The 23,701-nt window shown below is 43.7% G+C and overlaps 2 protein-coding genes across 4 annotated transcripts; one reads left to right on the top strand and one right to left on the bottom strand.

Annotated features, from left to right (window-relative positions):
- Positions 1-16,014: 16,014 nt before the first annotated feature.
- Positions 16,015-19,202, top strand: LOC120679161 (AUGMIN subunit 1-like). Of its 3 annotated transcripts, none has more exons than XR_005677016.1 (6): positions 16,015-16,526; positions 17,065-17,199; positions 17,294-17,420; positions 18,360-18,497; positions 18,583-18,764; positions 18,856-19,202. XR_005677016.1 is itself a non-coding variant. In XM_039960671.1 (5 exons), the coding sequence occupies exons 1-5, from the start codon at positions 16,087-16,089 to the stop codon at positions 18,691-18,693; spliced, it is 951 nt and encodes a 316-aa protein (XP_039816605.1). In that variant the 5' UTR covers positions 16,015-16,086; the 3' UTR covers positions 18,694-19,202. The 3 variants fall into 3 exon arrangements, 1 of the variants encoding a protein (XP_039816605.1); XR_005677015.1 differs by having other exon boundaries at positions 16,016-16,526; positions 18,583-18,749; XM_039960671.1 differs by having other exon boundaries at positions 18,583-19,202.
- Positions 19,203-22,158: 2,956 nt separating this feature from the next.
- LOC120677989 (probable xyloglucan endotransglucosylase/hydrolase protein 23) lies at positions 22,159-23,292 on the bottom strand. The gene is made up of 3 exons (XM_039959159.1): positions 23,029-23,292; positions 22,742-22,941; positions 22,159-22,546 (listed from the first exon to the last, which is right to left on the bottom strand). The coding sequence occupies exons 1-3, from the start codon at positions 23,290-23,292 to the stop codon at positions 22,159-22,161; spliced, it is 852 nt and encodes a 283-aa protein (XP_039815093.1).
- Positions 23,293-23,701: the final 409 nt, after the last annotated feature.

Genomic DNA, 23,701 nt, shown 5'->3' with positions numbered 1-23,701 from the left:
ACTTACGTAGATGCCCTTGTCATGGCAAGCTTTCTCGCGCCAAACTTAGGCGACAGCCTAACGATTATGGCCTTGCCATCCGTATTTCCAGCACCACTTACATTGGAACTACTCGCTGGTCGAGTAGTCCCAGTCCCCTTTGATGGGTCCGTAGTGGTGGAAGGGACAGTCTGTCCCACCACAGCATCATCCCCTGATGCTGTAGTCTGTGGCATCTTTGCCGCCGGACTTGAAAAGAAAAATTTCGAAATCAGAACAAGCAAATCAAAAAATTTGACAAAGTACTCGATTTTAAGCAAACTAGCCACTTACCTGTCGCTAGTAGCTTGTGAGGAGCCACGATGCTTCCTCACTGTTGATTGGGTACCCTTCGGGCGCCTTGCTTGGGTATCTATGCTGGGACTGGGGCTATGTTCCCCATCAGTATCCTCTCCAGCTGCCTCTTCATCTGCACAACCATAGATATTAGTTTTATCTATGCAACTTTCAAGGAGAAAATTCTTGGATTTGGTTAACAATGAAAGAGCGCTCGGGAAAAAAGATAAAAAGGACGATTAAGTGCCTGACAACGAAGGACTGCTCTTAAAAAGCTCCACGTCCTCCTACAAAAAGCAAATTCTTTCAGAATCTTGCTAAGACAAAGTACTCGACTACAATATTTCGACTACTTTAATCCATACCTGCTTTGGAGGGTCTGCAGCCGAGAAGGTATCAGGGACAACAGGTACATTCTTTACACTTTTTAGTAGTCGCTGAATTCAACTAAAAACTTCTTCATCCGAGATCTCTTCCTCTGAGTATCTTGATGAATCAGTTATTCCCTGATACTAGAAACCAAATGTTTCCCGAGCCTGCAGCGGCCGGATTCTTCTTTTCATCCAGTCAAATACAACAGCTTCCCCAGTCAAATTCTTTTGCCTAAACTCGGCAATCCTTGAGAGTAGCTTGGGGACTTGGCTGTTATCGACTGGTTTCTTGTTCCACTCAGGCCATTGAATTGGAGGGCCTGGAGTAATCACTGGTAAACTCTCCCTATGGTTCTCTACGTAGAACCATTTGGGTTTCCAGTCGATTACTTTGCTACTAAGTTTATAGGGGATATATACTTTATCCTTCCTCTGTCTAAGTTGAAGACCCGCACCTCCTACTACATCTAAATCGTAGGAATCTGGATGTGGCTTAAGATGGAAAAGAAATCGGAAAAGCTCAAAATGGGGCTTGATGCCCAGAAAAGCTTCGCACAAATGCACGAAGATGGAAATATGAACAAAAGAATTCGGGGTCAAGTGGTGAAGCTGGATCCTGTAATAATGTAGGAGCCCAGAGAAGAAAGCCGAACAAGGGAGCCCCAATCCCCGTTCAAAATAAGGGGCAAAAGCTATGATTTCGCCCGTATTCTCATACAGACGATTTTCATCCAAGGCAGGACATCAATGGATGACGGATTTCTCCGGCAAAAGACCATTTGAAACTAGGGTTTCTAGGTCAGAGTTGGAACACTTTCTTGATACCCATCCCTTCTCGCGGGTTGGCTCTGCAGCTACGCCCTTGCCCTTGCTCGACTTCTTCAGAGCCATTCGGAAATTAACAGGGCGCTTCTAGCGCATACACTAGTTAAAACCCTAATGGATCGGAAGCGAAGGAGAATAAGGAGTTTTAGATCTAGAAGCCTGAGGCAAAAAAACAAGAACAGATCTAAATGGTAAGAAAGGGTGAATAGCGACCGGTGGGGTAAAACCTAGTTATCGTTCTATTTTATAGTAGCGATGGCAAAATGGTAAATACCTAGAAGGGTAAGCGTCAGTTACCAATTATGTTAAAAGCGGGATTTTCTGAGATATTTCTTTTTTCCGAGATTACATTCTGGGAAAAGAAAACACTCACATCCCTTGACAACTACTTGACTTATCTTTCTCCTACTGGATTACATTTCAGAGTAAAAGAAAAGTACTCGACACAATACAACTAGTCGATATTACAACTTGAGTACTTTCTACTAAAAACTTTACAATGACTCGAGTCTGCGCGCACACTTTTTGGCTTCTTGAGCGAGGTCTGCTGCAATTGGATCGGCCTTAGGCCATGACAAAGTACAAACTTGTTATTCCCATCAAGGAAATAATGATATTCGTATTTAGGGAGAAAAGTTTCAAGATCCCTTGTAGCATCTTGCAAAGAAATTTCTACTTCTCCCTGAATATGTTTTGACAAGATTAAGTCTCTGTAGCGAAAATGGCCTCTCATGCCATATTTCAATATAATGTTTTGGTGATTGATATAGACAACACAACACTTGGACTAATATGATTGTTAAGATGACCATTCTCAGGCTTTTAGGTTCAAGTGATGTCAAAGAGAAGATAGGCATAGCTAGGCCCGAAGGGCCGCCCCTACGGCGCCCTGAAACCTCTTCGGTCCAAGGGACAAAGAATTGAAGAGACCCTAAAAAAACCAAGTCAAAGAAATCAAGACAGAGATACTTTAGTATCACCGGTTAAACCGACGATGAGAAAATCACATACGTCAGTGCATTGACTTGGACCACACCAGGAATTTTGGTTTCACCGGTTGAACCGACGTTAGGGAATTTGAATACGTCGGTGCAATGGACACAGTAGCTGAGGCAAGGTCTATACACCGGATGAACCGATGATTGGGTCTTGGTGAACGTCGGTGCAGTTGTCCAGAGAGTTTGTTTTTCAGAGTTCACAGGACAACTACACTCACCGGTTAAACCGACGCAGCATTAGTTGATTGCCCGTACACATAACAGCTAGTTTTTGAGGCGGGCAGTTTAGTATCACCGGTTGAACCGACGATGGCTTTTGGAGGTGCGTCGGATTAACCGGTGTTAAGTGTTTTTCTGGCTCATATGAGGTTGCTGGAGACTATGGAAGCATAAAAGAGTTAAGGATCCTCTCGAACCACCTTGGAGCTTCATTATACATCATATAGACTTAAGCACACTTGTGAGAGTGCTTAGTGCTTGTTTAGGCTTAGTTCTTGAGAGAACTAGCTTGAGAGAAAGTCTTGCTACGGCAAGCATCTTGTGTACTCGTCGTGTGACCCTCTGACTTGGTGTGGAGCAGCAACGACACTTTGTGCGGGGAAGGAGACCCCTCTTGGTGAGAAGCTCCAATAGTGAAGATGGTGCCGTTGGTGACGCTTCGAGAGAGATGGTGGCGGTGGCCTTGTCTTGGTGACTTGGGGTCACTTAGCCTTTGCTTGCCGGGAGCCTTGGTGGCGAACGCAAGACGGTGATCAAGCGAAGAGACTCCGCATCACACTTGTTCGTGTTGGACAAGTGGCCGTGGACGTAGGGAGGGACTTGGTGTCCTAACCGAACCATGTTAAATCGTGTGTCTTGGTGTCTTCACGGGAGTTTGCATATTCTCTCCCTTACATCTTTACTTACCGTATTACGTTTCCGCATTTACTCTTTCTTGCGTGCCTTTACTTTCCTAGTTAGTTTGATTAGGATTGGCTATAGGTTGCAAGTTTTTTAGGGGTAAGTAGAGAGTAGCATAAATAAACCTTAGTCATAACTAGCATGTGTAGGACGTGTTAGGTTTATCTCATGCAAATAGATTGAGCCCTAGGATAGAAAGCGATTAGCGACCCTATTCACCCCCTCCCCCTCTAGGGTCGGACACCCCGGTGATCCTTACAGTCTCCACATCAGAGATGGCAGTTCTTGGGTACCCAGAAATAGACAACCCTATCAGTGTTTACCGCCAAGCTTGCTCAGGGATACCCTTAGCAGTAGGGTTTGTAGGTAGGGATCGACTGCTCTAGAACTCGATGGTACAAGGAACACAAAGATTTAGACAGGTTCGGGCCGTGAGTTTGCGTAATACCCTACGTCCTGTGTGGTTTGTATTGTCTTAGGTGTTGATGATTATTTGGAGGGGGTCCCTGCCCGCCCTTATATATGCGGGGGGACAGGGTTACATGGAAAGTCCTAGCCGAGTACAGTTGGAGTCCTATTACAAAATAATCGGGTAGTTTCCTTTGAACTGCAGCTAGTTCTATACATATTCGGGTAGTTACAAAAAGAGGTAAGATACATCCATGAACTATCCCTTACTCTAGAACATTCTATGTCTATAAGTAGTCTCGCTGTCTCGGGTCTGACAAGCCCCCGAGCACTTCGTAGACGAGTCCTGCAGGCGTCGAGTACTTGGCCGGGCATCTTCGAGTACTTTAAGTGGTCAGAACATCCTTCTGGTTGCTTCTGGTCCTTCCTTCAAATACGTCAAGTAGTCCTTCAAGTACTTCCGTTTGCTTCGAGGCTGTGAGGTGCTCAATCACTGAAATCTTGATCATATATGGTGAGTGAAGTACTCGCGCTCCATATGGAGTAGCCCCCGAGCCTTAGGTTGAATTGCAGAATCAGGATGAGGGTCACTTCAATCTATTTTCCAAAAAAATTGAAAAAAAAAATCTTTGATGCCTATATCCAGCAGCCCCCGAGCCTTAAATCAAAATCCCCTTTTGCTGCGAGTAGCCCCCGAGCGTTGATTTGGAATTAAGGATTTAAGTCATGGCATCAGATTTTATCTTTTAGATTATTTGCAGGATTCATCAGATCAGGAATCCGAAAAGACCTCTTTTTCGGGTAAAATCCCAGAAAAATGATATAATTGGATCCGCCACACTGATTGCACCCGAAATAATTTCAAGAATAAAACCCGGGATGTACGGCTCTTTATTCAGTGCTCACATGAGGCATTACTGTTTGGAGAATCTGCATTATTGTAGCTTTGACTGCGTCCGTGAATGCTGTCATGAATGCGTCCGTGAAACGTGCACTGTTGATTCACGGGTTCTCCTTCAGCAAGTCTCCTTGTGGCTATAAAAGGCAGGGGAGAGGCCTTTGCCAGAAGCACCAAAGTGTAGCGATCATGACTTTTCCTTGGTGTTCTTACTCTCGCCCTCCTGAGATTTGTGTAGTTCTTCCCAGCAAAAGAAGCTAGAAGAGAACTTGCAAGTGACAAGAGAAGTCCCTGCAACCTCATCTTACCACTCCCATGCTCTCATTGGATCCATTTTGGACATCATGTCCTTGCATCTTCCAATGAGGCAGGTTCTTTGTGGATTGGTTGAATCTAGTTGTGTCATACTCTTGGAGTTCCCAGGTTGAGACTACCCAAGAACTGACATCTCTGGCGGGGAAGATTAATCTTGCCACAACGTATTCTGGGAGAAGGAGAAGTTTCTCCAGAAGATGCTACAAGAGTACTTGCGAAGTGATTACTGTAATCTGCCTTCATACTCTTGAAACTTTTCTCCCAGGATACATGTATCATTATTCCCTTGATGGGAATAACAAGTTTGTACTTTGTCATAGCCTCAGGCCGATCTAGCTGCAACAGGCTTCTCAGGAAGCCAAGAAGTGTGCGTGCAGACCCGAGTCATTTTGTAAAGTTATGTAAAAAGTACTCGAGTTGTAATGTCGAGTAGTTGTACTATGTCGAGTCCTTATCCTTGTTTTGGAATGTAATCCTAGTTAAGGAAAATGATGTCGAGTAGTCGACTAGGGATGTGAGTGTTTTGTTTTCTAGAATGTAATCTCAGAAAACAGAATGTCTCTTTTAAATCCCATTATTTCCGCGATTTGCAACGGATTGTTAGCCTGTCGGGTGTTTTTACCATGTTGCCACCGTCATTATAAAATGAAGAGGTAACTTAGGTTTTACCCCACCGGCCGCCACTTTTTTACTGCTTTAGATCTGTCTTTATGCTCTCGAGCTCCTAGATCCAAAAATTCCTTCTCTTTGCCGTTCCCCATCCTCCTCTTAGGGTTTTCGCCAGTTTATGCACTTGAAGCGATCTGTGGATTTCCGGATGGCACCCAAAAGGACAACCAAGAGGAAGGATACAGCCGCAGAGCCAACCCGTGATGAAGGCTGAGAACCAAGTAAGTGTTCCAGATCTGACTTGGAATCCTTAGTAAAACATGGTTTCTTGGCTTCTGAATCCGTAATCCAATGGTGTCCCTCATTTGGTGACGCCCGTCCGTACGAAAATACGGGCGAGATCATTGGATTTGTTCCGTATTTTGAGCGGGGGTTTAGTCTTCCCGGCTCTGATTTCTTTTCTGGACTTCTGTATTATTATGGGATCCAGCTTCACCATCTTACTCCCAATTCTCTTTTTCATATGTCTGTCTTCATACATTTGTGTGAAGCGTTTCTAGGCATCGAGCCCCATTTCGAACTTTTCCATCACCTTTTCCATCTTAAGCTTTTTTAGATGTAGTTGGTAGAGCGGGAATTCAATTGAGACAGAAGATGGATAGGGTTTATATCCCCTATAAGTTATCTCAAAAGGTCATCGACTGGAAACCATGATGGTTTTATGTCGAGAATCAGGGAAACAGTCTTCCATTCATCACAGCTGGTACTCCCGTTCAGCGCCCTGAATGGCTGAAAAAACCTTATGATATGAGCCAAATTCCAGAACTCCTAGAAATGATTGCAAATCTAAGGCAAAAGGGAATAAGAGTCTGTGGCTTTTGACTGGATGAAACGTAGAATCCAGCCTCTCCAAGCTCGAATTACTTTTGGTTTCGAGTATCAAGGGAGAAGTGATCCCTCGCGTTGTTCGGAAGAAGAGATCACAAACGGAGAAGCTCTTCGTCGAGTACAACGATTATTCGACAAAATGGAGCATGTTCCTCAACTCTTTAACACTTTTTCAGTGCTGAATCCTCCCAAAGAGGTAAGTGCTAAGTAGTCAATTTGCAAAATCGAGTACTTTATTTGGACTTCTGACAATATTTCCTTTTGCAGAATAATGTGAATGTTTATAGGAGTAGTCCTCCTTTGCCAGGCATATTTCGCCCGTCTCATCTCCTTCTGAGTGCTTATAACCCATTTGTGCCTGATTCTAAAGATTTTTCAGAATTTGAAAGCTTTAGTTCTGATAATAAAGCTGCTAGTGCAGAAGCTGTAGAATCGACTAGAGATGAAGACAGGGTGGATAGTCCTAGTCGAAGCGAGGGTACTTGCGCAGATCACCCGTCGAGTACTTGCTCAGCTGCGAGCAAGCGAAGTAGCTCCTCACAAACTGCTGACAATAGGTATGTTGCCAGTCGACTTTAATCAGGGACTTCCATTGTCGATTCACTGATTTTGTGTTTTGATTTCTAAGTCCGGCGGCTAAAATACCACGGATCGTATCATCTGGGGATGATATTGTGGTGGAACGGACTGTCCCCTCCGCCATAATGGACCCATCAAGTGGGATCAGAGCTACTCCTTCAGCGAGTAGTTCCGATGCGGATAAGACTGTCAATGCGGGTAAGCTGGCCATGATCGCAAAGTCTGCCCGCAAATTTAGCATCAAGGAGTTTGCCCTAATAAGAGCTCATGCGTAAGTTCTTTAGAACTTGTATGTGTAGGATCTGTTTTGAATCTAGTAGTTTGTAACTACTTTGTCTTTGCAGAGATGCGGTCCTGGGAGAGGACGTGGGGGCTGAGGGCCACTCAGGTTCTCAGCCGGGGTTGGATAAGCCCCCGAGTACTCCTGAGATGAGTGCTCGCGATGCGGAGGCGATGGCCAACTCTATGCTTCTGGATTCTCCATTGCCGAACTTAGAGAGGTCCAATGAGGAAATCCCAGAGGATGGCGGAAGCGGCAGGCTTCCAGAAGAAGGAGAAGGCTAGAAGCTTCCTGAGGGAGGCGATGATAAACAGCCTTCGGAGACCCCTGCAGGTAAGCTTGTATTGCCTTGTAGGAAAGGTATCCTTTTATTTGCCCTTAATGTAATTAAGTAGCATGTTCTTCCTTTAGATTACCAAAACACGGGGAATACTGCAGGAAGGATTGAAGAAGTGCCCAAGAAGGCTGTTATTGTGGCGAGTACTTCCCAAGTTATATCGGGAAGTGACTTGTCGCAAGAGAAGGTAGAGCATGCTTTTAAGCTGCTGGAGGTAAGTAGTCGAATGCTTCGAGTACTTTTTATAGTAGATCGAGTAGTATGCTGATCTTTTTTGTTTTGCAGGAGGCACTGGGACGAAAGGGTGTCCAGACGCCAGATGAGACAGAGCAAAATGCTCTCAAGGAGAGGGTTAAGACGCTCTTATCTGAGAAGACTGCTCTTGAAGGGAAGCTGAAAAAGCTTTTCCAATCTAAGAAAGGTTAGTCTTTAGCATTTGATACACACTCGACTAGTAGATCCGCTTGGTGTTTATAAGATTTTCTTTTTAATCGAGTACACAGCTTGTGCCAAATCTTTAGAGATTCAGGAAAGCTTGGTACTAGATTTAATGATTCTTATGTACCGAAATGCAGATGAGATAGAGAAGCTTAAGAAGATTAAAGAGGACTCTGACCGTGAGGCAGCATCGATGCTGCAATAGCTCAAGACTTTGTCAGAGTCTCGAGACTCGTTGCAGCGTGAACTCGTGGAGCTGAAAGAAGTCAGAGATGCCGCCCTGGAGGTAGCCGAGGCCATGGTTATCCTGGTTAAAGATGGAGATGACCCACTCACACTGGCCGGAAGGCTTCGCAGGGTGCCTGGGACCTTCGAGAGGTTTGTTTCCCACATTACCCGCCAGTACGTAGGCCACGTACTTGGGCTGGTGAAATCTTATTGGCCAACCACTCGTCTGGATGCTCTTGGACGGGGAGCCAAGGCTGATTGTACTGATGATCAGTTCCGTCAGTACTTGGTGGAAACTTCCGGGGTGGCTGATCAGATTGTAGAGGCCTTGAGTAGAGCAGAGTCTCCTTAAGCTTTTCTTGTATTTGAGTTCGCGTGTGAGCCAGAAGTACTTTGAACAAATGCTGGATGTTTGTGTAAAGTCAAGTACTTGTTAGGATTGTGGAATCCCTTAATATGTCGAGTAGTTATACTCATGGGTCCTGAGTGTAGGCAGCATCGGGCCCACTCAGTTATAATAGTAGATACGATACATTGTATCCGTGGGTGCCTTAGGAGGCAACATATTCTCGAATCAAATTGAGTTTGTATGTTTCTGAATCATAACCATAGTGCTGACCGGTTAGGATTGAATCCCGCGGGATTAACCAAGTGGGAATAGCACTTAAAGGTGTGAGAAGCCGTAGCTTAGTATGAATTTCCTTTTTGGAGGAATTTTTTTTTTGATTAGCACGTGGCTAATATGAACTTTATTGTCCAATCGAGGGGAGAACTCTTATTGAGTATTTAGGAGTTTTAAGAAGTTTCTCGATAGATAAGAAGACAGGAAGCTCTCGACAAGTACTTAGATTACTAAGGGAGAACAGGAGTTCTTTTTGTATCTCAAGCAAGCGAGTAGTACCCGTCAAGTACTCGAGGCAAAAAGATTCAGTAACGGAGATTCCCATAGTAAACTAAGTAAGCGGGAAACTTGTGTCAACTTATTTTAGAGTATCAAGAACTTATTTGTACTCCTTGCAGGGTTTTCGCAGTTGACCATTTAAGATAGACCTTATTTGGTTACCCAGATAGTATGCAACTGTTTGCGAGAATATCTCAAACTTACACGATCGTATCGAGTAGTATGTCCTATTAATGGACTGGATTAGTTTCTAGAATAGGACTGTTAGGATTGAACTCCATCGAGTTAACCAAGACGTGAATATTCTAGAAACATCCTAAACTTACTCGAGCAGGGCGAGTAAGGTGTCCTACTTGAGGACTGGAGTAACTCTAAGGCAAGTCTGTTAGGAACTAACCCCGTCGAGTTGTCCAAGACGAAGGTGCCGAAAGAGTATCCAAGACCTACTCAAGCCAGCGAGTAGGGTGTCCTTTTAACCAAGGACTGGAGTAATCCTTAAGACAGAACTATTAGGTACGAACCCCGTCGGGTTGCCCAAGACGTAAATGTCAAAAAGATATCCAAAACTTACTCGAGAGAGGCGAGTAAGGTGTCCTATTAACCAAGGACTGGAGTAATCCTTAAGACAGAACTGTTAGGTACGAACCTCGTCGGGTTGCCCAAGACGTAAATGTCAAAAAGATATCCAAAACTTACTCGAGCAAGGCGAGTAAGGTGTCCTTTTAACCAAGGACTGGAGTAATCCTTAAGACAGAACTGTTAGGTACGAACCCCGTCGGGTTGCCCAAGATGTAAATGTCAAAAAGATATCCAAAACTTACTCGAGCGAGGCAAGTAAGGTGTCCTTTTAACCAAGTACTGGAGTAACTCTTATGGCAAGTCTGTTAGGTACTAACCCCGTCGGGTTGCCCAAGATGAAGGCGTCGAAAGAGTATCCAAGACCTACTTGAGCGGGACGAGTAGGGTGTCCTACCGGAGGACAAGAGTGTCTTTTAGGACAGAACTGTTAGGTACGAACCCTGTCGGGTTGCCCAAGACGTAAATGTCAAAAAAGCACTCGAGTGAGAACCATAAAAACTACTCGATAGCTGCTCTAATGCTGAGCAGGTCTTTCGAGGTGGGGTATTGGTCGTGTGGGCGAGAGCCAAGTAGTCGATATGGGAGAAATCAACTTTATTTGGATTTGTCGAAATTACAATAACTGCAAAGTGACAGACTCTGACTCTTAAGACCTACCCCTTGCTCGTTGGACGTGAACAATGGTTTATATGACTGAATAAGACTTATTCGAAAAAAGGAACTTAGTCGATATGATGGTCAACTAGTACCACTAGTCGACACAAAGGTCGACTAGATTTATTGGTGGTGTCTCCATTAGGAGAGGTGCTCCAAGGGCCTTGCAGAGTGAGTCACACTAGAAGATCGTGTGAGAGCTCTTTGGGTGGATAAAGCACTTGCGTAGCAGTACTTTGTTGATCCTGTTTCCGTTCTGAGACAATTCAGCTTGATGCTGGGTGCGTAGTTTACCCTGAGGACGGGTACTGGTGGTTGCCGGCTTGTACTTCTTGAAAGATGCGGAAGCCTTTGGCGGGATGCGGTAGTTGGAAGAAGGGTTGTATGCCTCGACTTCCTCCCGTTCCTTTCTTCTTGAGATGATGACGTTGCGCGCATCGTGACCAACGTTGATCACACTGCGGAGATCGCAGTTGGAGTAGTCGTAGTTCTCACCTTATTGTTCTTGTAGGGTGTTAGCGAGGCGCTGACGCCTGAATGCCCTCTTCTGGTTGAGCTGGCGATGACGTTCGTAGAAATCTTCTGCTGGATGCTGCTCGTCCAGTTGGACGGTGATGGTCACCGCTGGAGGAGGAGGAGGAGCAGGTAGATTCTCCTTGGTAGTAACTTGGGCTTCTGTGATTGTAGGAGGAGTAGTTTCCATGTTGTCGGTAAGGTACCCGTTGAAATCATCAGAATTGTAGTCGTCGAGGTTGAGACGCTCCGTGGGATCGCCCTCAGGTTCTTCGGTGATACGAACCATGAGGATTTCACGGCAGAGGTCTTGAATTTCTTGGTCTTGTTTGCTTGAGGACGGGTCTAAAGGAGTGCTCTGTTGGTAGGGCAGATCCTCTTGCTGTGAGGCAGAAGCGTTGGGATCTTGTGCCTTCCTGAGGTGCACTGTCCGTCCTTGCGGCGTTGCATATATAATCAGGTTAGGGAGGGAGTCCTAATCGGACTTGAAGTTCTTAGCCGAGTTGGACTCGACTTGTTTACTATACTAGATCAGATCGTCCAGCTGTTCTTCCGGATCGGAGGGGTACTCGGATTCGGAATCGGTTAGCCCACCAATTTTTGAGTGTGTGTGCTTTGGGTGAGCGAGAAGCGGTATGCCCATCTCTACACGGAGGACATTCTCGTTCATCCAGTGTAGCCATGATTGAGTGGGAGTTAGCCCCTCAAGCTCCTTAATCCAGGGTTTGTCATAGATTGAGTCGCTGGATTGTTCTGGGGCCTTGGCTTTTCCTTTTTTAAGCTTGGCGAGTTCCCAGAGAATGTTGGCATGCTCGATTGGTTTGGCCATGGCGTCCATGAGCAGCTCGACATTGTCTGACCACTCTTCAAGATCGTCAAATGGTTCAAAGTTCTCGAGACCGTTCATGAAGCGATCAAAATCCTGATCGAACTTGGACTCGACTGGTTTCGGAGTCCGAGTGTGAGAAGGTTCCGGTGAAGGGCTCTGAGGTATCCTGGAGATGGACGGTCCATCCGAACAAGCCTGGGGTTTGTCTCACCAGCTCCCCCGCAGATTCCTCCTCCCGATTTCTGCTCTTTGTTTTGCAGAGTGCTTTCAGCCACCTTGATGCAGTTAGCAAGCTTTAAACTTACCCGATCGATCTCTGAAAGCATGTCGCCCGACCTCTTCTGCAGTTGGTTTAGTGCTTTAGGGTTCTGCTGTAGTGCAGATGGGCTGAGAGCGGTTTCTGCAAGTTTGATGTAGCCCTCTATCGATCGTGAAACTTGATCCACTCCGGCGAGTAGTTCTGAGTTCTTGATCTTAGGGCGTTTGATTGTCTTCAGATGAGCCAAGTATTTTCCAAGAGTTTTGGAAAAGTAAGGCTTTTCGTAATCAGAATTTGTGTCGAACTCGACCAAACCGAGAGTTCGGTTTTGATTTGTCACGTTTCCTGGGTTGTCCGAGTCGAGTTCGGGTGGAACTCTTTTCTCGTCGAGATTCGCGGACTCGCGGATGCCAGTGAGTTGGGAGCGGGTTTTCGATTTAGGCGAGTTAGGCGGGATAAGGTGGCTGGAAAAGCCTCCCGTTCTATCAGCCGTGCAAGCCCAGGAACCGAAAACGAAAGTCGTGCCCTCTGGCACACTGTTGGCGTTGCTTGATTCAGCCATCGAATTCGTTGGTGAACTCGCCGAATCCCCTACCTGGCGCGCCAGCTGTCAGTGTTTACCGCTAAGCCTGCTCAGGGATACCCTTAGCAGTAGGGTTTGTAGGTAGGGATCGACTGCTCTAGAACTCGATGGTACAAGGAACACAAAGATTTAGACAGGTTCAGGCCGTGAGTTTGCGTAATACCCTACGTCCTGTGTAGTTTGTATTGCCTTAGATGTTGATGATTGTTTGGAGGGGGTCCCTGCCCGCCCTTATATATCCGGGGGGACAGGGTTACATGTAAAGTCCTAGCCAAGTACAGTTGGAGTCCTACTACAACACAATCGGGTAGTTTCCTTTGAACTGCAGCTAGTTCTATGCCTATTCGGGTAGTTACAAAAAGAGGTAAGGTACATCCATGAACTATCCCTTACTCTAGAACATTCTATGTCTATAAGCAGTCCCGCTGTCTCGGGTCTGACAAACCCCAAGAGTTTGACACAACCAGATGCCACTCATCCCTGAAACCCTGTCTCATTGGAATATGCAAGGACATGATGTCCACCATGGATCCGTTGAGAGCATTGGGGTTGCAGGATGAGGTAGCATGGACTTCTCTTGTCAGTTGCAAGTTCTCTTCTAGCATCTTTTGCTGGAAAGCACTACGCAAAATTCTGGAGGGCGAGAGCAAGAACACCAAATGCAAGCCATAGCTTCAAAATGCTGGTGCTTCTGGCAAGACCTCTTACCTACCTTTTATAGCCGCATGGGGCTCCACTGGAGGATGACCCGTGATGCTACAGCGGCAGCACTCACGGATGCAATAATGCAGATTTCTCACACAGTAAAATCCCATGTGATCGAACAATAAAGAGATAAACATCTTGGGTTTTATTTTTTGAGAATATTACGGGTGCAATTAGTGTGGCATATCCAATCGTATCATTTTTCTGGGATTCTACCCGAAAAAGAGGTCTTTTCGGATATCGGATCTGATTAAACCTGCAATATTCTTAGGAATAAAATTTGATGTCACGTCTTAGATTCTTAATTCCAAATGTTTGCTCGGGGGCTACCCACAAGATATGTGATTTTGATTTAAGGCTCGCGGGCTGTGGGATATGGGCATCAGAGATTTATTTTTTTATTTTTTTTTTGAAAAATAAAGAAAGAACAAAGACTGAAGTGACCCTCAGTCTAATTCTACGACTCAACCTAAGGCTCGGGGCCTACTCCATATGGAGCGCGAGTACTTTGCGCACCATATATGATCAAGATTTCGAGGCATGAACACCTCACAGCCTCGAAGCAACCATAAGTACTTGGAGAACTACTCGATGTACCCGAAGGAAGGCCTAGAAGTAACCAGAAGGATGTTCTGACTACCTGAAGTACTCGAAGACGCCCTGCCAAGTACTCGATACCTGCAGGACTCGGCTACGAAGAGCTCGGGGGCTTGTTAGACCCGGGGCAGCGAGACTGCTTATAGGCATAGAATGTTCTAGAGTAAGGGATAACTCATGTATGTACCTTACCACTCTTGTAACTACCTGGATAGGTGTAGAACTAGCTACAGTACAAAGAAAACTATCCGATTGTGTTGTAGTAGGACTCCAACTAGACTCGGCTAGGACTTTTCATATAACCATGTCCCCTTGGATATATAAGGGTGGACAGGGACCCTCTCGAAACACATCAACACTTAAGACAATATAAACAACCATACAGGACGTAGGGTATTACGCAACTCGCGGCCCGAACCTGTCTAAATCTTTGTGTTTCTTGCACCATCGAGTTCCAGAACAGTCGATCCCTACCTACAACCCTACTGTTAAGGGTATCCCGAGCAGGCTTGGCGGTAAATACCGACACATTCTTCTCTCTTTCTTGGTTTTTGTGTAGACATGATGTCTTGCATGAGAAACCATATCTATCTTTTCCCTTATTAACTCTCTTGTCATGTCACCAAATTGCTTATGTGGTAGTATCATTAATGCTATGAACACCATCTTAGTAGGAGGGTTGGGGATGATCTTAGTGTCTCCTTTCACTTTGGGATCCAAGATTAGATTTTGGAGACTTAGGGCGTTCGCAATGGTACTAGCTGGTACTAGCTACGTAGTCTGCTAATGTGGAGGTGCGAGATAAAAGAAAAACTATTTTATACTATTGGACTCATCCGCTCCTCTGACATGTTCTTGGGCTACGTGAAATAGATCAGCTATTTGCTCGTCGCTAGTGACTACTCTCTCTTACTTTTTATTGCCACATCAGATCTAGCTAGCTAAATAGCTAACTATTACGGATGCCCTATGAGGAAGCCATTAACAAAAGTAGGTGGTTGTAAAAAATAAACAGGCATGTCTTGAAATGCCACCTAGTGCTAGGTACGGCCACTTTTCGGAAAAGCGGATGGGTTTAGGATTCTTAGGATCTAGCTAGATTCCATTTGGAATGCAGAAATTTCACATGAATTTTACAAAAAAAACAAGGCGCAGGAATAAGAAAAAAGTCCCACATTCGAAAAGAGGTTGCCTTGTCTTTTTATGTAATCTTATGGTTTTTTTAATCCTAAAACTTCCTGCAATCTCAAGTATTAGGGTCTAGTGCAAAACTAAACTAAATATATAACCAAATTGCTAGCTAGATAAGAAAACAAATCCTCTAGGGCAGAAGGAACTGAAAAACAAGCATTCGGTCTAGTAATAATACATTCAAAACAAATAGAAAAAGCCATTGAATCCATGTCCAAATGATTTCTGAACTAGTGAGAGGCCATTGTATCAGAAAAGCGGGATGAACAATGAATGATATTATTGAACTTTTGATATGTTTGTGTTCATCCTTGTACAAAATTGAACTAGAATTTGACTAATTGGGGTCGATCCATCCAAAAATATCGGGTTCTGACAACTGACTCAAATATACTCAACCATAAATTTCCTACCTTTAGTGGCCACCGCAGCATAATAAAGATCTTTTGTAAGGCAAGGCATAGAAGGTAGGTAAAACCATAGCACTTAGGTACAATACATGTTGCCAATGGAGCTTCTTGAACATGGAGGCACGGTATGGCGTAGGCTACACTTGAAGAAATTTTTTTGTCTTTTTTGAGCAACAGATAATGTTTTTGTTTGATTTTTTGAGAGGAAGATAGAGATTTATACATCAATTGGTAACAAAATGTTTTCGTTTGACAGAGGCCCACTGCGAACCCCATGCTAATTCGAGCCCAGAACTATCTAGGCCCAACGGGCAAAATACCTAATAGACTGTTCAGCTCATTCCCGACAACGCCCACTGAAAAAAAAAATACACCATTTCGTTTCCGGAAGATAATTAATTCCCCACAAAATTCAAACACCAACCTGGCAACCTCTCCTCTTCTCCGTGTCGCCGGCCCCACCCACTCGCCCCCCAATGGATCACGCCGCCGAGCACCTCGACCCCACCGAGCCGGCGCCCGCGTCCGCCTCCTCCTCCGCCGCCGTCGCTGAGGTTAACGCGTGGCTGTCCTCCCTTGCCGCGGAGGCCGGGTCCGGGGGCGGAGCCGGAGGGCGAGCCGGCGGCGGCGGGGCTGCCGCGGAGCTGTCGCTGGGGCCCGAACCCACGCCGCGCGGGGTGGCCTACCTCCGCGCTTTGGCCGCGGCGTCACAGGCGCGGTCGCGGGCCGCCGGGATCGCGGCCGCGGGGCTGCGCGCGCAGGCCTCGGAGTTCCGCACCGAGGCGGCGCGCCTGCGGGAGGCGCTCGAGCGGGCAGGGTTCGCGAGGGACGCGCTACCGCCACCCGCAGCAGCGGCGGCGCGCGCCGTCGCCGCCGTCGCCAATCTCCTCGCGATCCGTGACACCGAGATGAGCAGGTGAGTCGTTATGCTAGGGTTTCGAGTATTGAATTATCGAAAGGACATAGCTCGTCTTCTCTCATAGACGCAGTAAGTGAGAGATCTGTACTCCTGATGGGTACACTTGTTTAGGATTTGGGATTTTTGCACACTTATTGCATGAATCATTGAATCTTCCATTTCAGTTAATGCTGGGTGCTAATGCTGGAGGTTTTGGTCGAATTACAAAACCAAGGCATGACAGGAGACACTCTGCTATTTTTGCATTTGTGTTTTGGTTTGAATGCACAGAAGCTGAGACTAAATTAACACCACTTGCTGCAACTCGAAGCAAAAATCTAGATAAGCAAACCTGTAAAATTCTTTCCTCAATGTTGTATGTACAAGAAATTTCTCTGAATACAACACCTGTATTTAATTGTTCTGATTTTATAATTTTTTATCAACTTATTCAAGAAAACTTCGCCATCAACTCTAAGGAAGCTGTAGGAACTGTTATGATTATTCTTTTTTATTTGCCTTTCTTTTACTAGTTTCTAAAATTTTTGTCTTGCAGCTTTGTGGTGGCGAGTGCAGACTTGTCACTGAGGCGAGCAGAGGTGGAGGAGAAGAGAGACAAAGTGCATAAGGAGTCAAAGGCACTACTTGATTACACTCGGAAGGCCATAAACAAGCTTACTGAGCTGAAGAAGTGAGTAGATAACTGTCATTCATAGTTGACTTAAGGAGTGTAATCATTGTCACCTAGATTTCTATGTCAACATTATTACTTGTGCGGTTTCTAGGATGCTAGAGAAATTTAAAAATGATGTGGAGAAGCAACAAGCAGAGCAAATGACGGATTGGCAGACAAAGCTTGTAATGATGGACTCCAAGGAACGTCAGTATATCCTCCAAGTCTCTAATTATAAGGTGACTATCATTTTGTATGATTCATATTTGGAGTTGGCTTCTGCTTGTGCTTCCAGTTCTTGATTGTGACTTGCTAGATGTGGATGGCAATCTCCAAACACTTGTGCTGTGCTGATACTTTTCATTACTGAAGAAACCTATGCTTTTTTGCTAGAAACTGCCAACTATTGCAAGAATCTTGTAAGCTATCAATTCCATGTAATGGTGATACTAATATACGATTGTTGAACTGAATGTTGCAACATCCAAATAATTTAAATCAGGCTATTTCTGAGCTTGAAGAAGCTCTTGATAGATTTGCCTCACAGCTGTCATGTCTATGCTGTTATGCAATTATATAGCCAGCTTTTCTGATTGAACTTTGCATTTCAGTGACTGGTGTTAGTTCAAATATTCTCAGGATTTGTTTCTTCAGTAGGATGGAATCTCTTAAGTTTTTAGGGGACATGTCTTTATAAGGTGGGCTTAAGCACTATGTAACTGATAGCTTGATAATTCCTGGTTCTATGAGCAATGAGCATATCCCTCCAACTTATATGCTAAGTTACCTTCAGTCTTTCAATTTAGAGATGAGACTCTAGAGATGTATATCTCTGACTGGATTATTGCTATGGAACAATTGTGATGTTTATCATATGAAGCTTTGAACTAATGATGCACGTTTATGTTGTCCATTACCTGTTTTTGATACTCTGATTGATAGCTAAGTCGTATGATCATGAATTGAATAATACGACATCAAGGTCTGATATTGTTATTACAAAAAGGTGTTACCACCATTTTTAGAGGTGATGTGGTATTCTCTTTTCATCCTTACCATAGTTGTTTGAGATATATAGAGCTATTGACCCCTGTGCAGGTCAAGTTTGATTGCAGTTACACACTGATGTCTGATTAGGAATGACACCTTTGAACTTGTTGTCTTATTATATTTGTCAGGCAATGCTCAACCGAGTGGGTTATACACCGGAGATCAATCATGGTGTGTTGATGGAAATGGCCGAGCATAAGAAGGATCTTGAGAGGAAGACAAAACCCATTGCCGATACATTGAGAAGTTACCAGGACTTACCTCCAGTATGCCTTTTGCCCTTTGTTTTGTTCTTTTTTATTCAGATGGAATCCATTGCTTATTCTTGGGTACTATTGCAATTTTCATCAGGATAAAGCTCTAGCAGCACTAGCTATAGAGGACAAAAAGAGGCAGTATGCAGCTGCGGAGAAGTACCTTGAAGATGTGTTGCAATCTGCTCTAACCACAACTGGCCTATAATGTTTATAGTTTTGTTTGGTGTATCTTACATGTTGGCATTGATTGAAAGTGGAATGGTAATTAACTTCCTTGTAAGTTGTAACTTGGTTCTATAATTACGTACTATTCATTGTTTTCCTAACCAGACAAATTCACCATAGAAACTTTTTTTTTTTTTTGCAGTTAATCAGTTACGATCTCAGCAACAACCTAACACTCTCCAGACAGCTTGGCCTGTGTGTGCATGCGTGCGTGTGTGGTTGTCTTAATGTGAATGTGATTTTGGATGGCCATTGTGAACTGTTGAATCAGTGATCGTGTTTGTCTACAGATTAGCTGAAATGTGATTTTTTTATGGATTAATGGATGTACAATTATCTTATGGTATGCATGTTCGTTTTCGCTTCTCTTTCATGCATTCTAGCATATATCCCAAATTTGTCCGTAGCATTGAAACAATACTCAATTGCTGAGGCTAACACTTTGTATTCTGTGATTTATATAAGATTGAAATATGGTTCATTTTCAAATAGCGGAATGTGCGCTATAAATCTTTTAGTGGTTTGAGATATTTAGTTCTAATCTTGGATTAATTGATGATCTAGTTCAGATATGTGCACCCTTTACCAGATTTTGAGCTGATTGACCAACTAGGTTGGCTGTAATCGTGAAAGGCAGAGAAATTGAGGATGAACGCACTATATATTCCTGAATTTTGTAGAGACTGCAAATGGCTGCTTCACATGTCCAACTGTCCAAGGAAAGTAGGTGTGCTACTTTCTCTGACAATAACATGTTTCATTTTTCTGGATTCTGTGAGAATCTGTATCTATTTCCTTTCACATTCTATTTTTTACATGACATTGTTTGACGTGAGTTTAAATTCTTTTCTGGTGTTGCATTGCATGACAACATTTGCTTGTTAGCATTAGATTCTTCAACGCAGGAGGCAGATGCATCATACAAATGTGAAGAGAATCTTTTGGGTATGTGCTCTGCATGTATAAGTATAAATGTGATACAGACCTTGTTTAAGTATTCCAACAATTTTCTCTCCTCTGATGCTAACATTTGTTCCATCTCTTGCCTTTGCCTGTAAACAGTGCATGGTGTGTTATGTAATGGGGAGTATGTCGGCAGGCTCTTGGTTGTTTTCTAGTTAGTTGACCTTTTACTTGCTGAAGGTAATTACTCTTATATTTCTTCAAAAAGGGGACACAGCCACTGTTGAATTGCCCTGCATCTGACTCTTGCTCGTTTCGTTGGATATGCTATCATTTTTGGAACTGCGGATTTCAATCCATATTCCTTACTAATTTCTATGGTCTGACCTGGTAACTGCCATTCGTTTCCAATCAATTAACTAGTCCATATTTACAGACATAGCTTTAAGATTGCTTCATGTTAATGATTTATTCTTCAAGTTTATTGGGGACAAGGCATTTTATAGTTTCTCAGCTGAAAATCTTTATTTAGCATGTGATTTACGGAACATATGGGACAACTGTAGCATTTCCTAAAAAAATGAAAGCTTGCAACAATTGTAACCTTTTCTTCTACTACATTGTATAACACAATATTATTTCTATTAGCATAGGGAAAAGTTTGCACAACAAACTTACAGAATATGATAGTATCAGAATAACTAGATCAGAGCTAACATAAAGGTATTGATAGTTTTCCCAAATGACCTTTAACTCCAATCTTTTTCCAAAAGAGGGGATTTTTTTTTTTGGGGGGGGGGGGGGGGCTAGAGCTTGTCCCAGCATGATCTACTACAACAACAACAACATAGCCTTTTTTCCCAAACAAGTTGGGTAGGCTAGAGATGAAACCCGAAAGAAATAAGTTCAAGGTTCAGGCACATTGATAGCTAGTCTCCAAGCGCTCCTATCCAAAGCTATCTCTTTAGAGATATTCCAATCCTTAAGGTCTCTCTTAACCAACTCATCCCACGTCAGTTTAGGTCTACCTCTACCCCTCTTTACATTATCGACCCGCTCAAGAACCCCATTACGCACCAGCACCTCAGGAGGCCTTCGTTGGACATGTTCAAACCATCTCAGCCGATGCTGAGTAAGTTTTTCCTCAATTGGTGTCACCCCGACCCTATCCCGAATACCAGCATGATCTACTATTGCAATAAACAAGTTTTTATTCTCAGAAACCATTTTGTAGGGCCTCTGTAACTCTGTTCCTGAATCTTCACTGGAGTTGGAACTGTGCTGACTCCTGAATAATGTCATAGCTAGCATTATTCTGGATTTCTCTCATGATTTTGGATATTGTCTATAACAATAATACAATATGGCTTCTACATTGGGAAATGTTACAGTATGATTTTTGTACCTTACTTTTTTTCTGATTTTCTTTTATAAAGGAAAAAATAAGCCACATTCTTAGTGCAATTGCGGTTCCTAGCAAAGTGGCATGTTAATAGCCATGCCTGTGTATGAAAACACATTTGTATCTTTTTTATAACTCTTGTATCTTAACAATGCTGTTTTTATGCAAAACTGCCACCTTTGTAATTTCTGGGCATATCTGAGTAATCTAAAGTTCTAAACTGCCATAATTCTAGCCCACCATTATGGTTGGTAAATATTCTTTTCCTCTGTAAATTATATGCCTTTTTCCTTCTTTTTTTTTGACATGCTAATGCCTCCTTTTTTTTCCTTTTTGACCTTCTTAAACCTTTTTTGGTAGTTCATGTTAGCCTACCATAACTTGCTTGAAAATAAGGTTTATTTATTGTTGTCATCATTGATGTTGTTGTTGTATCAATGTGGGAATGAGTGAAGTGGCTCGAGTCCTACTGGTTGATTAATGTGCAGAATAGAAATGATACTGACTGGCTTTGAAACTTCTCTTTTCATGGAAACTTGGGGAGTTGGGATGGGCTGTCTCTGTAATATGTTCAGATTTGTATGTACCTGCTATATTTTCTTATTTTAGCGACCATGATGTTTATGTTTGTGTAATCTGTTTCTGGTGCTACTTCCAAGCCATGGGCAGGGATGATGGATTATTTTTCTTGGCCAATTACCACTTAGGGTTAGTAGTGAAGCACATATGAGTGGCATTATGTGTCATAGTTAACTCCACATTTTGTCCAATGTAGTATCCTGCTTCAATGTGATGTATCTTTGTTCCAAAATATGTGTTGCCACACATATTTTTTTCTAACTGGAAATACAAAATGGATTGCTTGGCTTCTGCTGCACTGTTTGCATTTTCTTTTGGCAATGAATTGTTACAAATCCAACTCACTATCATGTTTTGCTCTTGATTCTACCATTTTCAGCTTAATTTGTTTGATATATCTATGGGAAGCAAACATTTGGGCATCAATGCTTTATGCCCCCACACCCTAAAATATGCAATGTACAATACCATTTGTTATGACAATCGTACTCGTAAAGAATAGACTACATCCCCCAAGGCTGCAATACTCCTCACCCTTTCTATATGCTTGTTAAATAACTTCTACTGCGATGCACATTCTGGGGGGTATCCATCAGGAAACCTCCTTGAGTCGGTGCAGTAGTCATATATCTTGTTTTTACCATCCACATCCTTCAGTTTCTGCTGCCCCTCCTCATCCAACTCCTGGTTAAACCAACTGCTATCACCAGAACCCTGGCCGCAAATCCAGGCTCTATTGTATGGGACACAAGCGTTGGCAGTGTAGTTCCGGAAGAATGCTGTGAATGGCGCCTGTGACCAGTCAGTTTTGATGCGTCCACCCTGCGTTGCCCAATCCTCAGCATTCCATATGCTGGCATACATCCTCATAGGCTGATTGAGTGGGAAGGGAGTGTCATCCCTCATCTGATTCTTCATCTGCCGGATTGGTTTGCCATTGACAAGTATTCTGTATCAGTGTATCCCGACAACAGACAAATTGTTTAGGCCTTACACATTCAAATAGCTATGCTGAACAAAGCTTCTTTTTTTGAAGTAGCAAATATTTTTAGAATTGCTTACCAAACAGCAAAAATTGTCAAATTGAGCCTTAACAGCTTTGCATAGGTACTAACAACTTGACCAAGATAAGGGGGGAACTTACAAGATCATGTGTGGGTTCCAGATGATGGAGTAAGTATTGAAGTCTTCAGTGGGATCAAACCAAAGACGGTACTGCTTTTCTCGGCCACCTTTTCCTTTGGCATAGATGTTTGTGTGAAGGGTGTATGGTTCACCGGTGGCGTTCCCCAAGAACTCAAGGTCGATCTCATCATGGTACTGCCATGGCCCCTCTGTTACCATCTATTTTTGGATCAAGAAAAAAAAATGGTTAGGTTAAGGATCCATAAGTAACCTAAATGATGATCTTTTGGTTTCTTGTTTACTTACATATACTGTGGTGACCGTGCCAGCAGATTCCTTGGGGACAAGCTTGATGTCAATGTCGAACCTCCCAAAGAGGTACTGGCTCTTTGAGCGGAATGCTGAAGTCGTCCACTGGTCAAGGGTCAGTGACATGGTTTGGTGGCCAGCGCTATCATAGAGCACCTGTGTATTGCCCCACATCATTTCAATGCTGTCAGTCATGTCGCTAATTGCTGGGGGGATGGTTAGGATGAAATACAAAGCTGCTAGGATCCTAGCCTGCCTCATGGCTTCTGGTGGTATTTAGTGAGTGGACACACTGTGGATCTGATGTGTTGAAACAATGTCCTTTTATAGACCAAGAGAAAGAGACCAGTGTCACTGTATTCTGAACAAGATCTAATGCCGTATGGGCTTAGATTCTTGGGATGCCATAGTAAACTCGACATCATTGGCTAGCTTCTGAAGTAATGGGTATAAGAATCGATTAAAGTACTGGGAATCAAAACTGCAGGGCCGCCCCACGGTAGCTTCTGCCAAAATATGCTGGCCCTCAAGCAAGTTGAGGGTTTTAGTTGCCTCTTACTGCAGTTCCTGTGGGGTGATATTACTATATCCACTCAATTGTAGCATATAGTTTTGTCCAATCCTGAGGTATGCTTATATCTGTTGACAGTAAACCTTTAGTATTCTAACA

Source organism: Panicum virgatum, chromosome 6N, assembly GCF_016808335.1.
Source record: "Panicum virgatum strain AP13 chromosome 6N, P.virgatum_v5, whole genome shotgun sequence".
Lineage (NCBI taxonomy): Eukaryota > Viridiplantae > Streptophyta > Magnoliopsida > Poales > Poaceae > Panicum > Panicum virgatum.
The sequence above is the reverse complement of the archived record's forward strand: the minus strand, read 5'-3'. Positions and strand labels throughout refer to the sequence as shown.

What these genes read in the sequence shown, in the direction of transcription:
- LOC120677989 (XM_039959159.1), bottom strand. Translation starts at nt 23,292, where the DNA reads ATGAGGCAGGCTAGGATCCTAGCAGCTTTGTATTTCATCCTAACCATC. An exon ending in GCACGGTCACCACAGTATAT is followed by an intron (nt 22,942 to 23,028) that starts GTAAGTAAACAA and finishes ATCCAAAAATAG; the next exon opens with ATGGTAACAGAGGGGCCATG. An exon ending in TGGAACCCACACATGATCTT is followed by an intron (nt 22,547 to 22,741) that starts GTAAGTTCCCCC and finishes ACACTGATACAG; the next exon opens with AATACTTGTCAATGGCAAAC.
- LOC120679161 (XM_039960671.1), top strand. Translation starts at nt 16,087, where the DNA reads ATGGATCACGCCGCCGAGCACCTCGACCCCACCGAGCCGGCGCCCGCG. An exon ending in AAGCTTACTGAGCTGAAGAA is followed by an intron (nt 17,200 to 17,293) that starts GTGAGTAGATAA and finishes TGCGGTTTCTAG; the next exon opens with GATGCTAGAGAAATTTAAAA. An exon ending in TCCAAGTCTCTAATTATAAG is followed by an intron (nt 17,421 to 18,359) that starts GTGACTATCATT and finishes TATATTTGTCAG; the next exon opens with GCAATGCTCAACCGAGTGGG.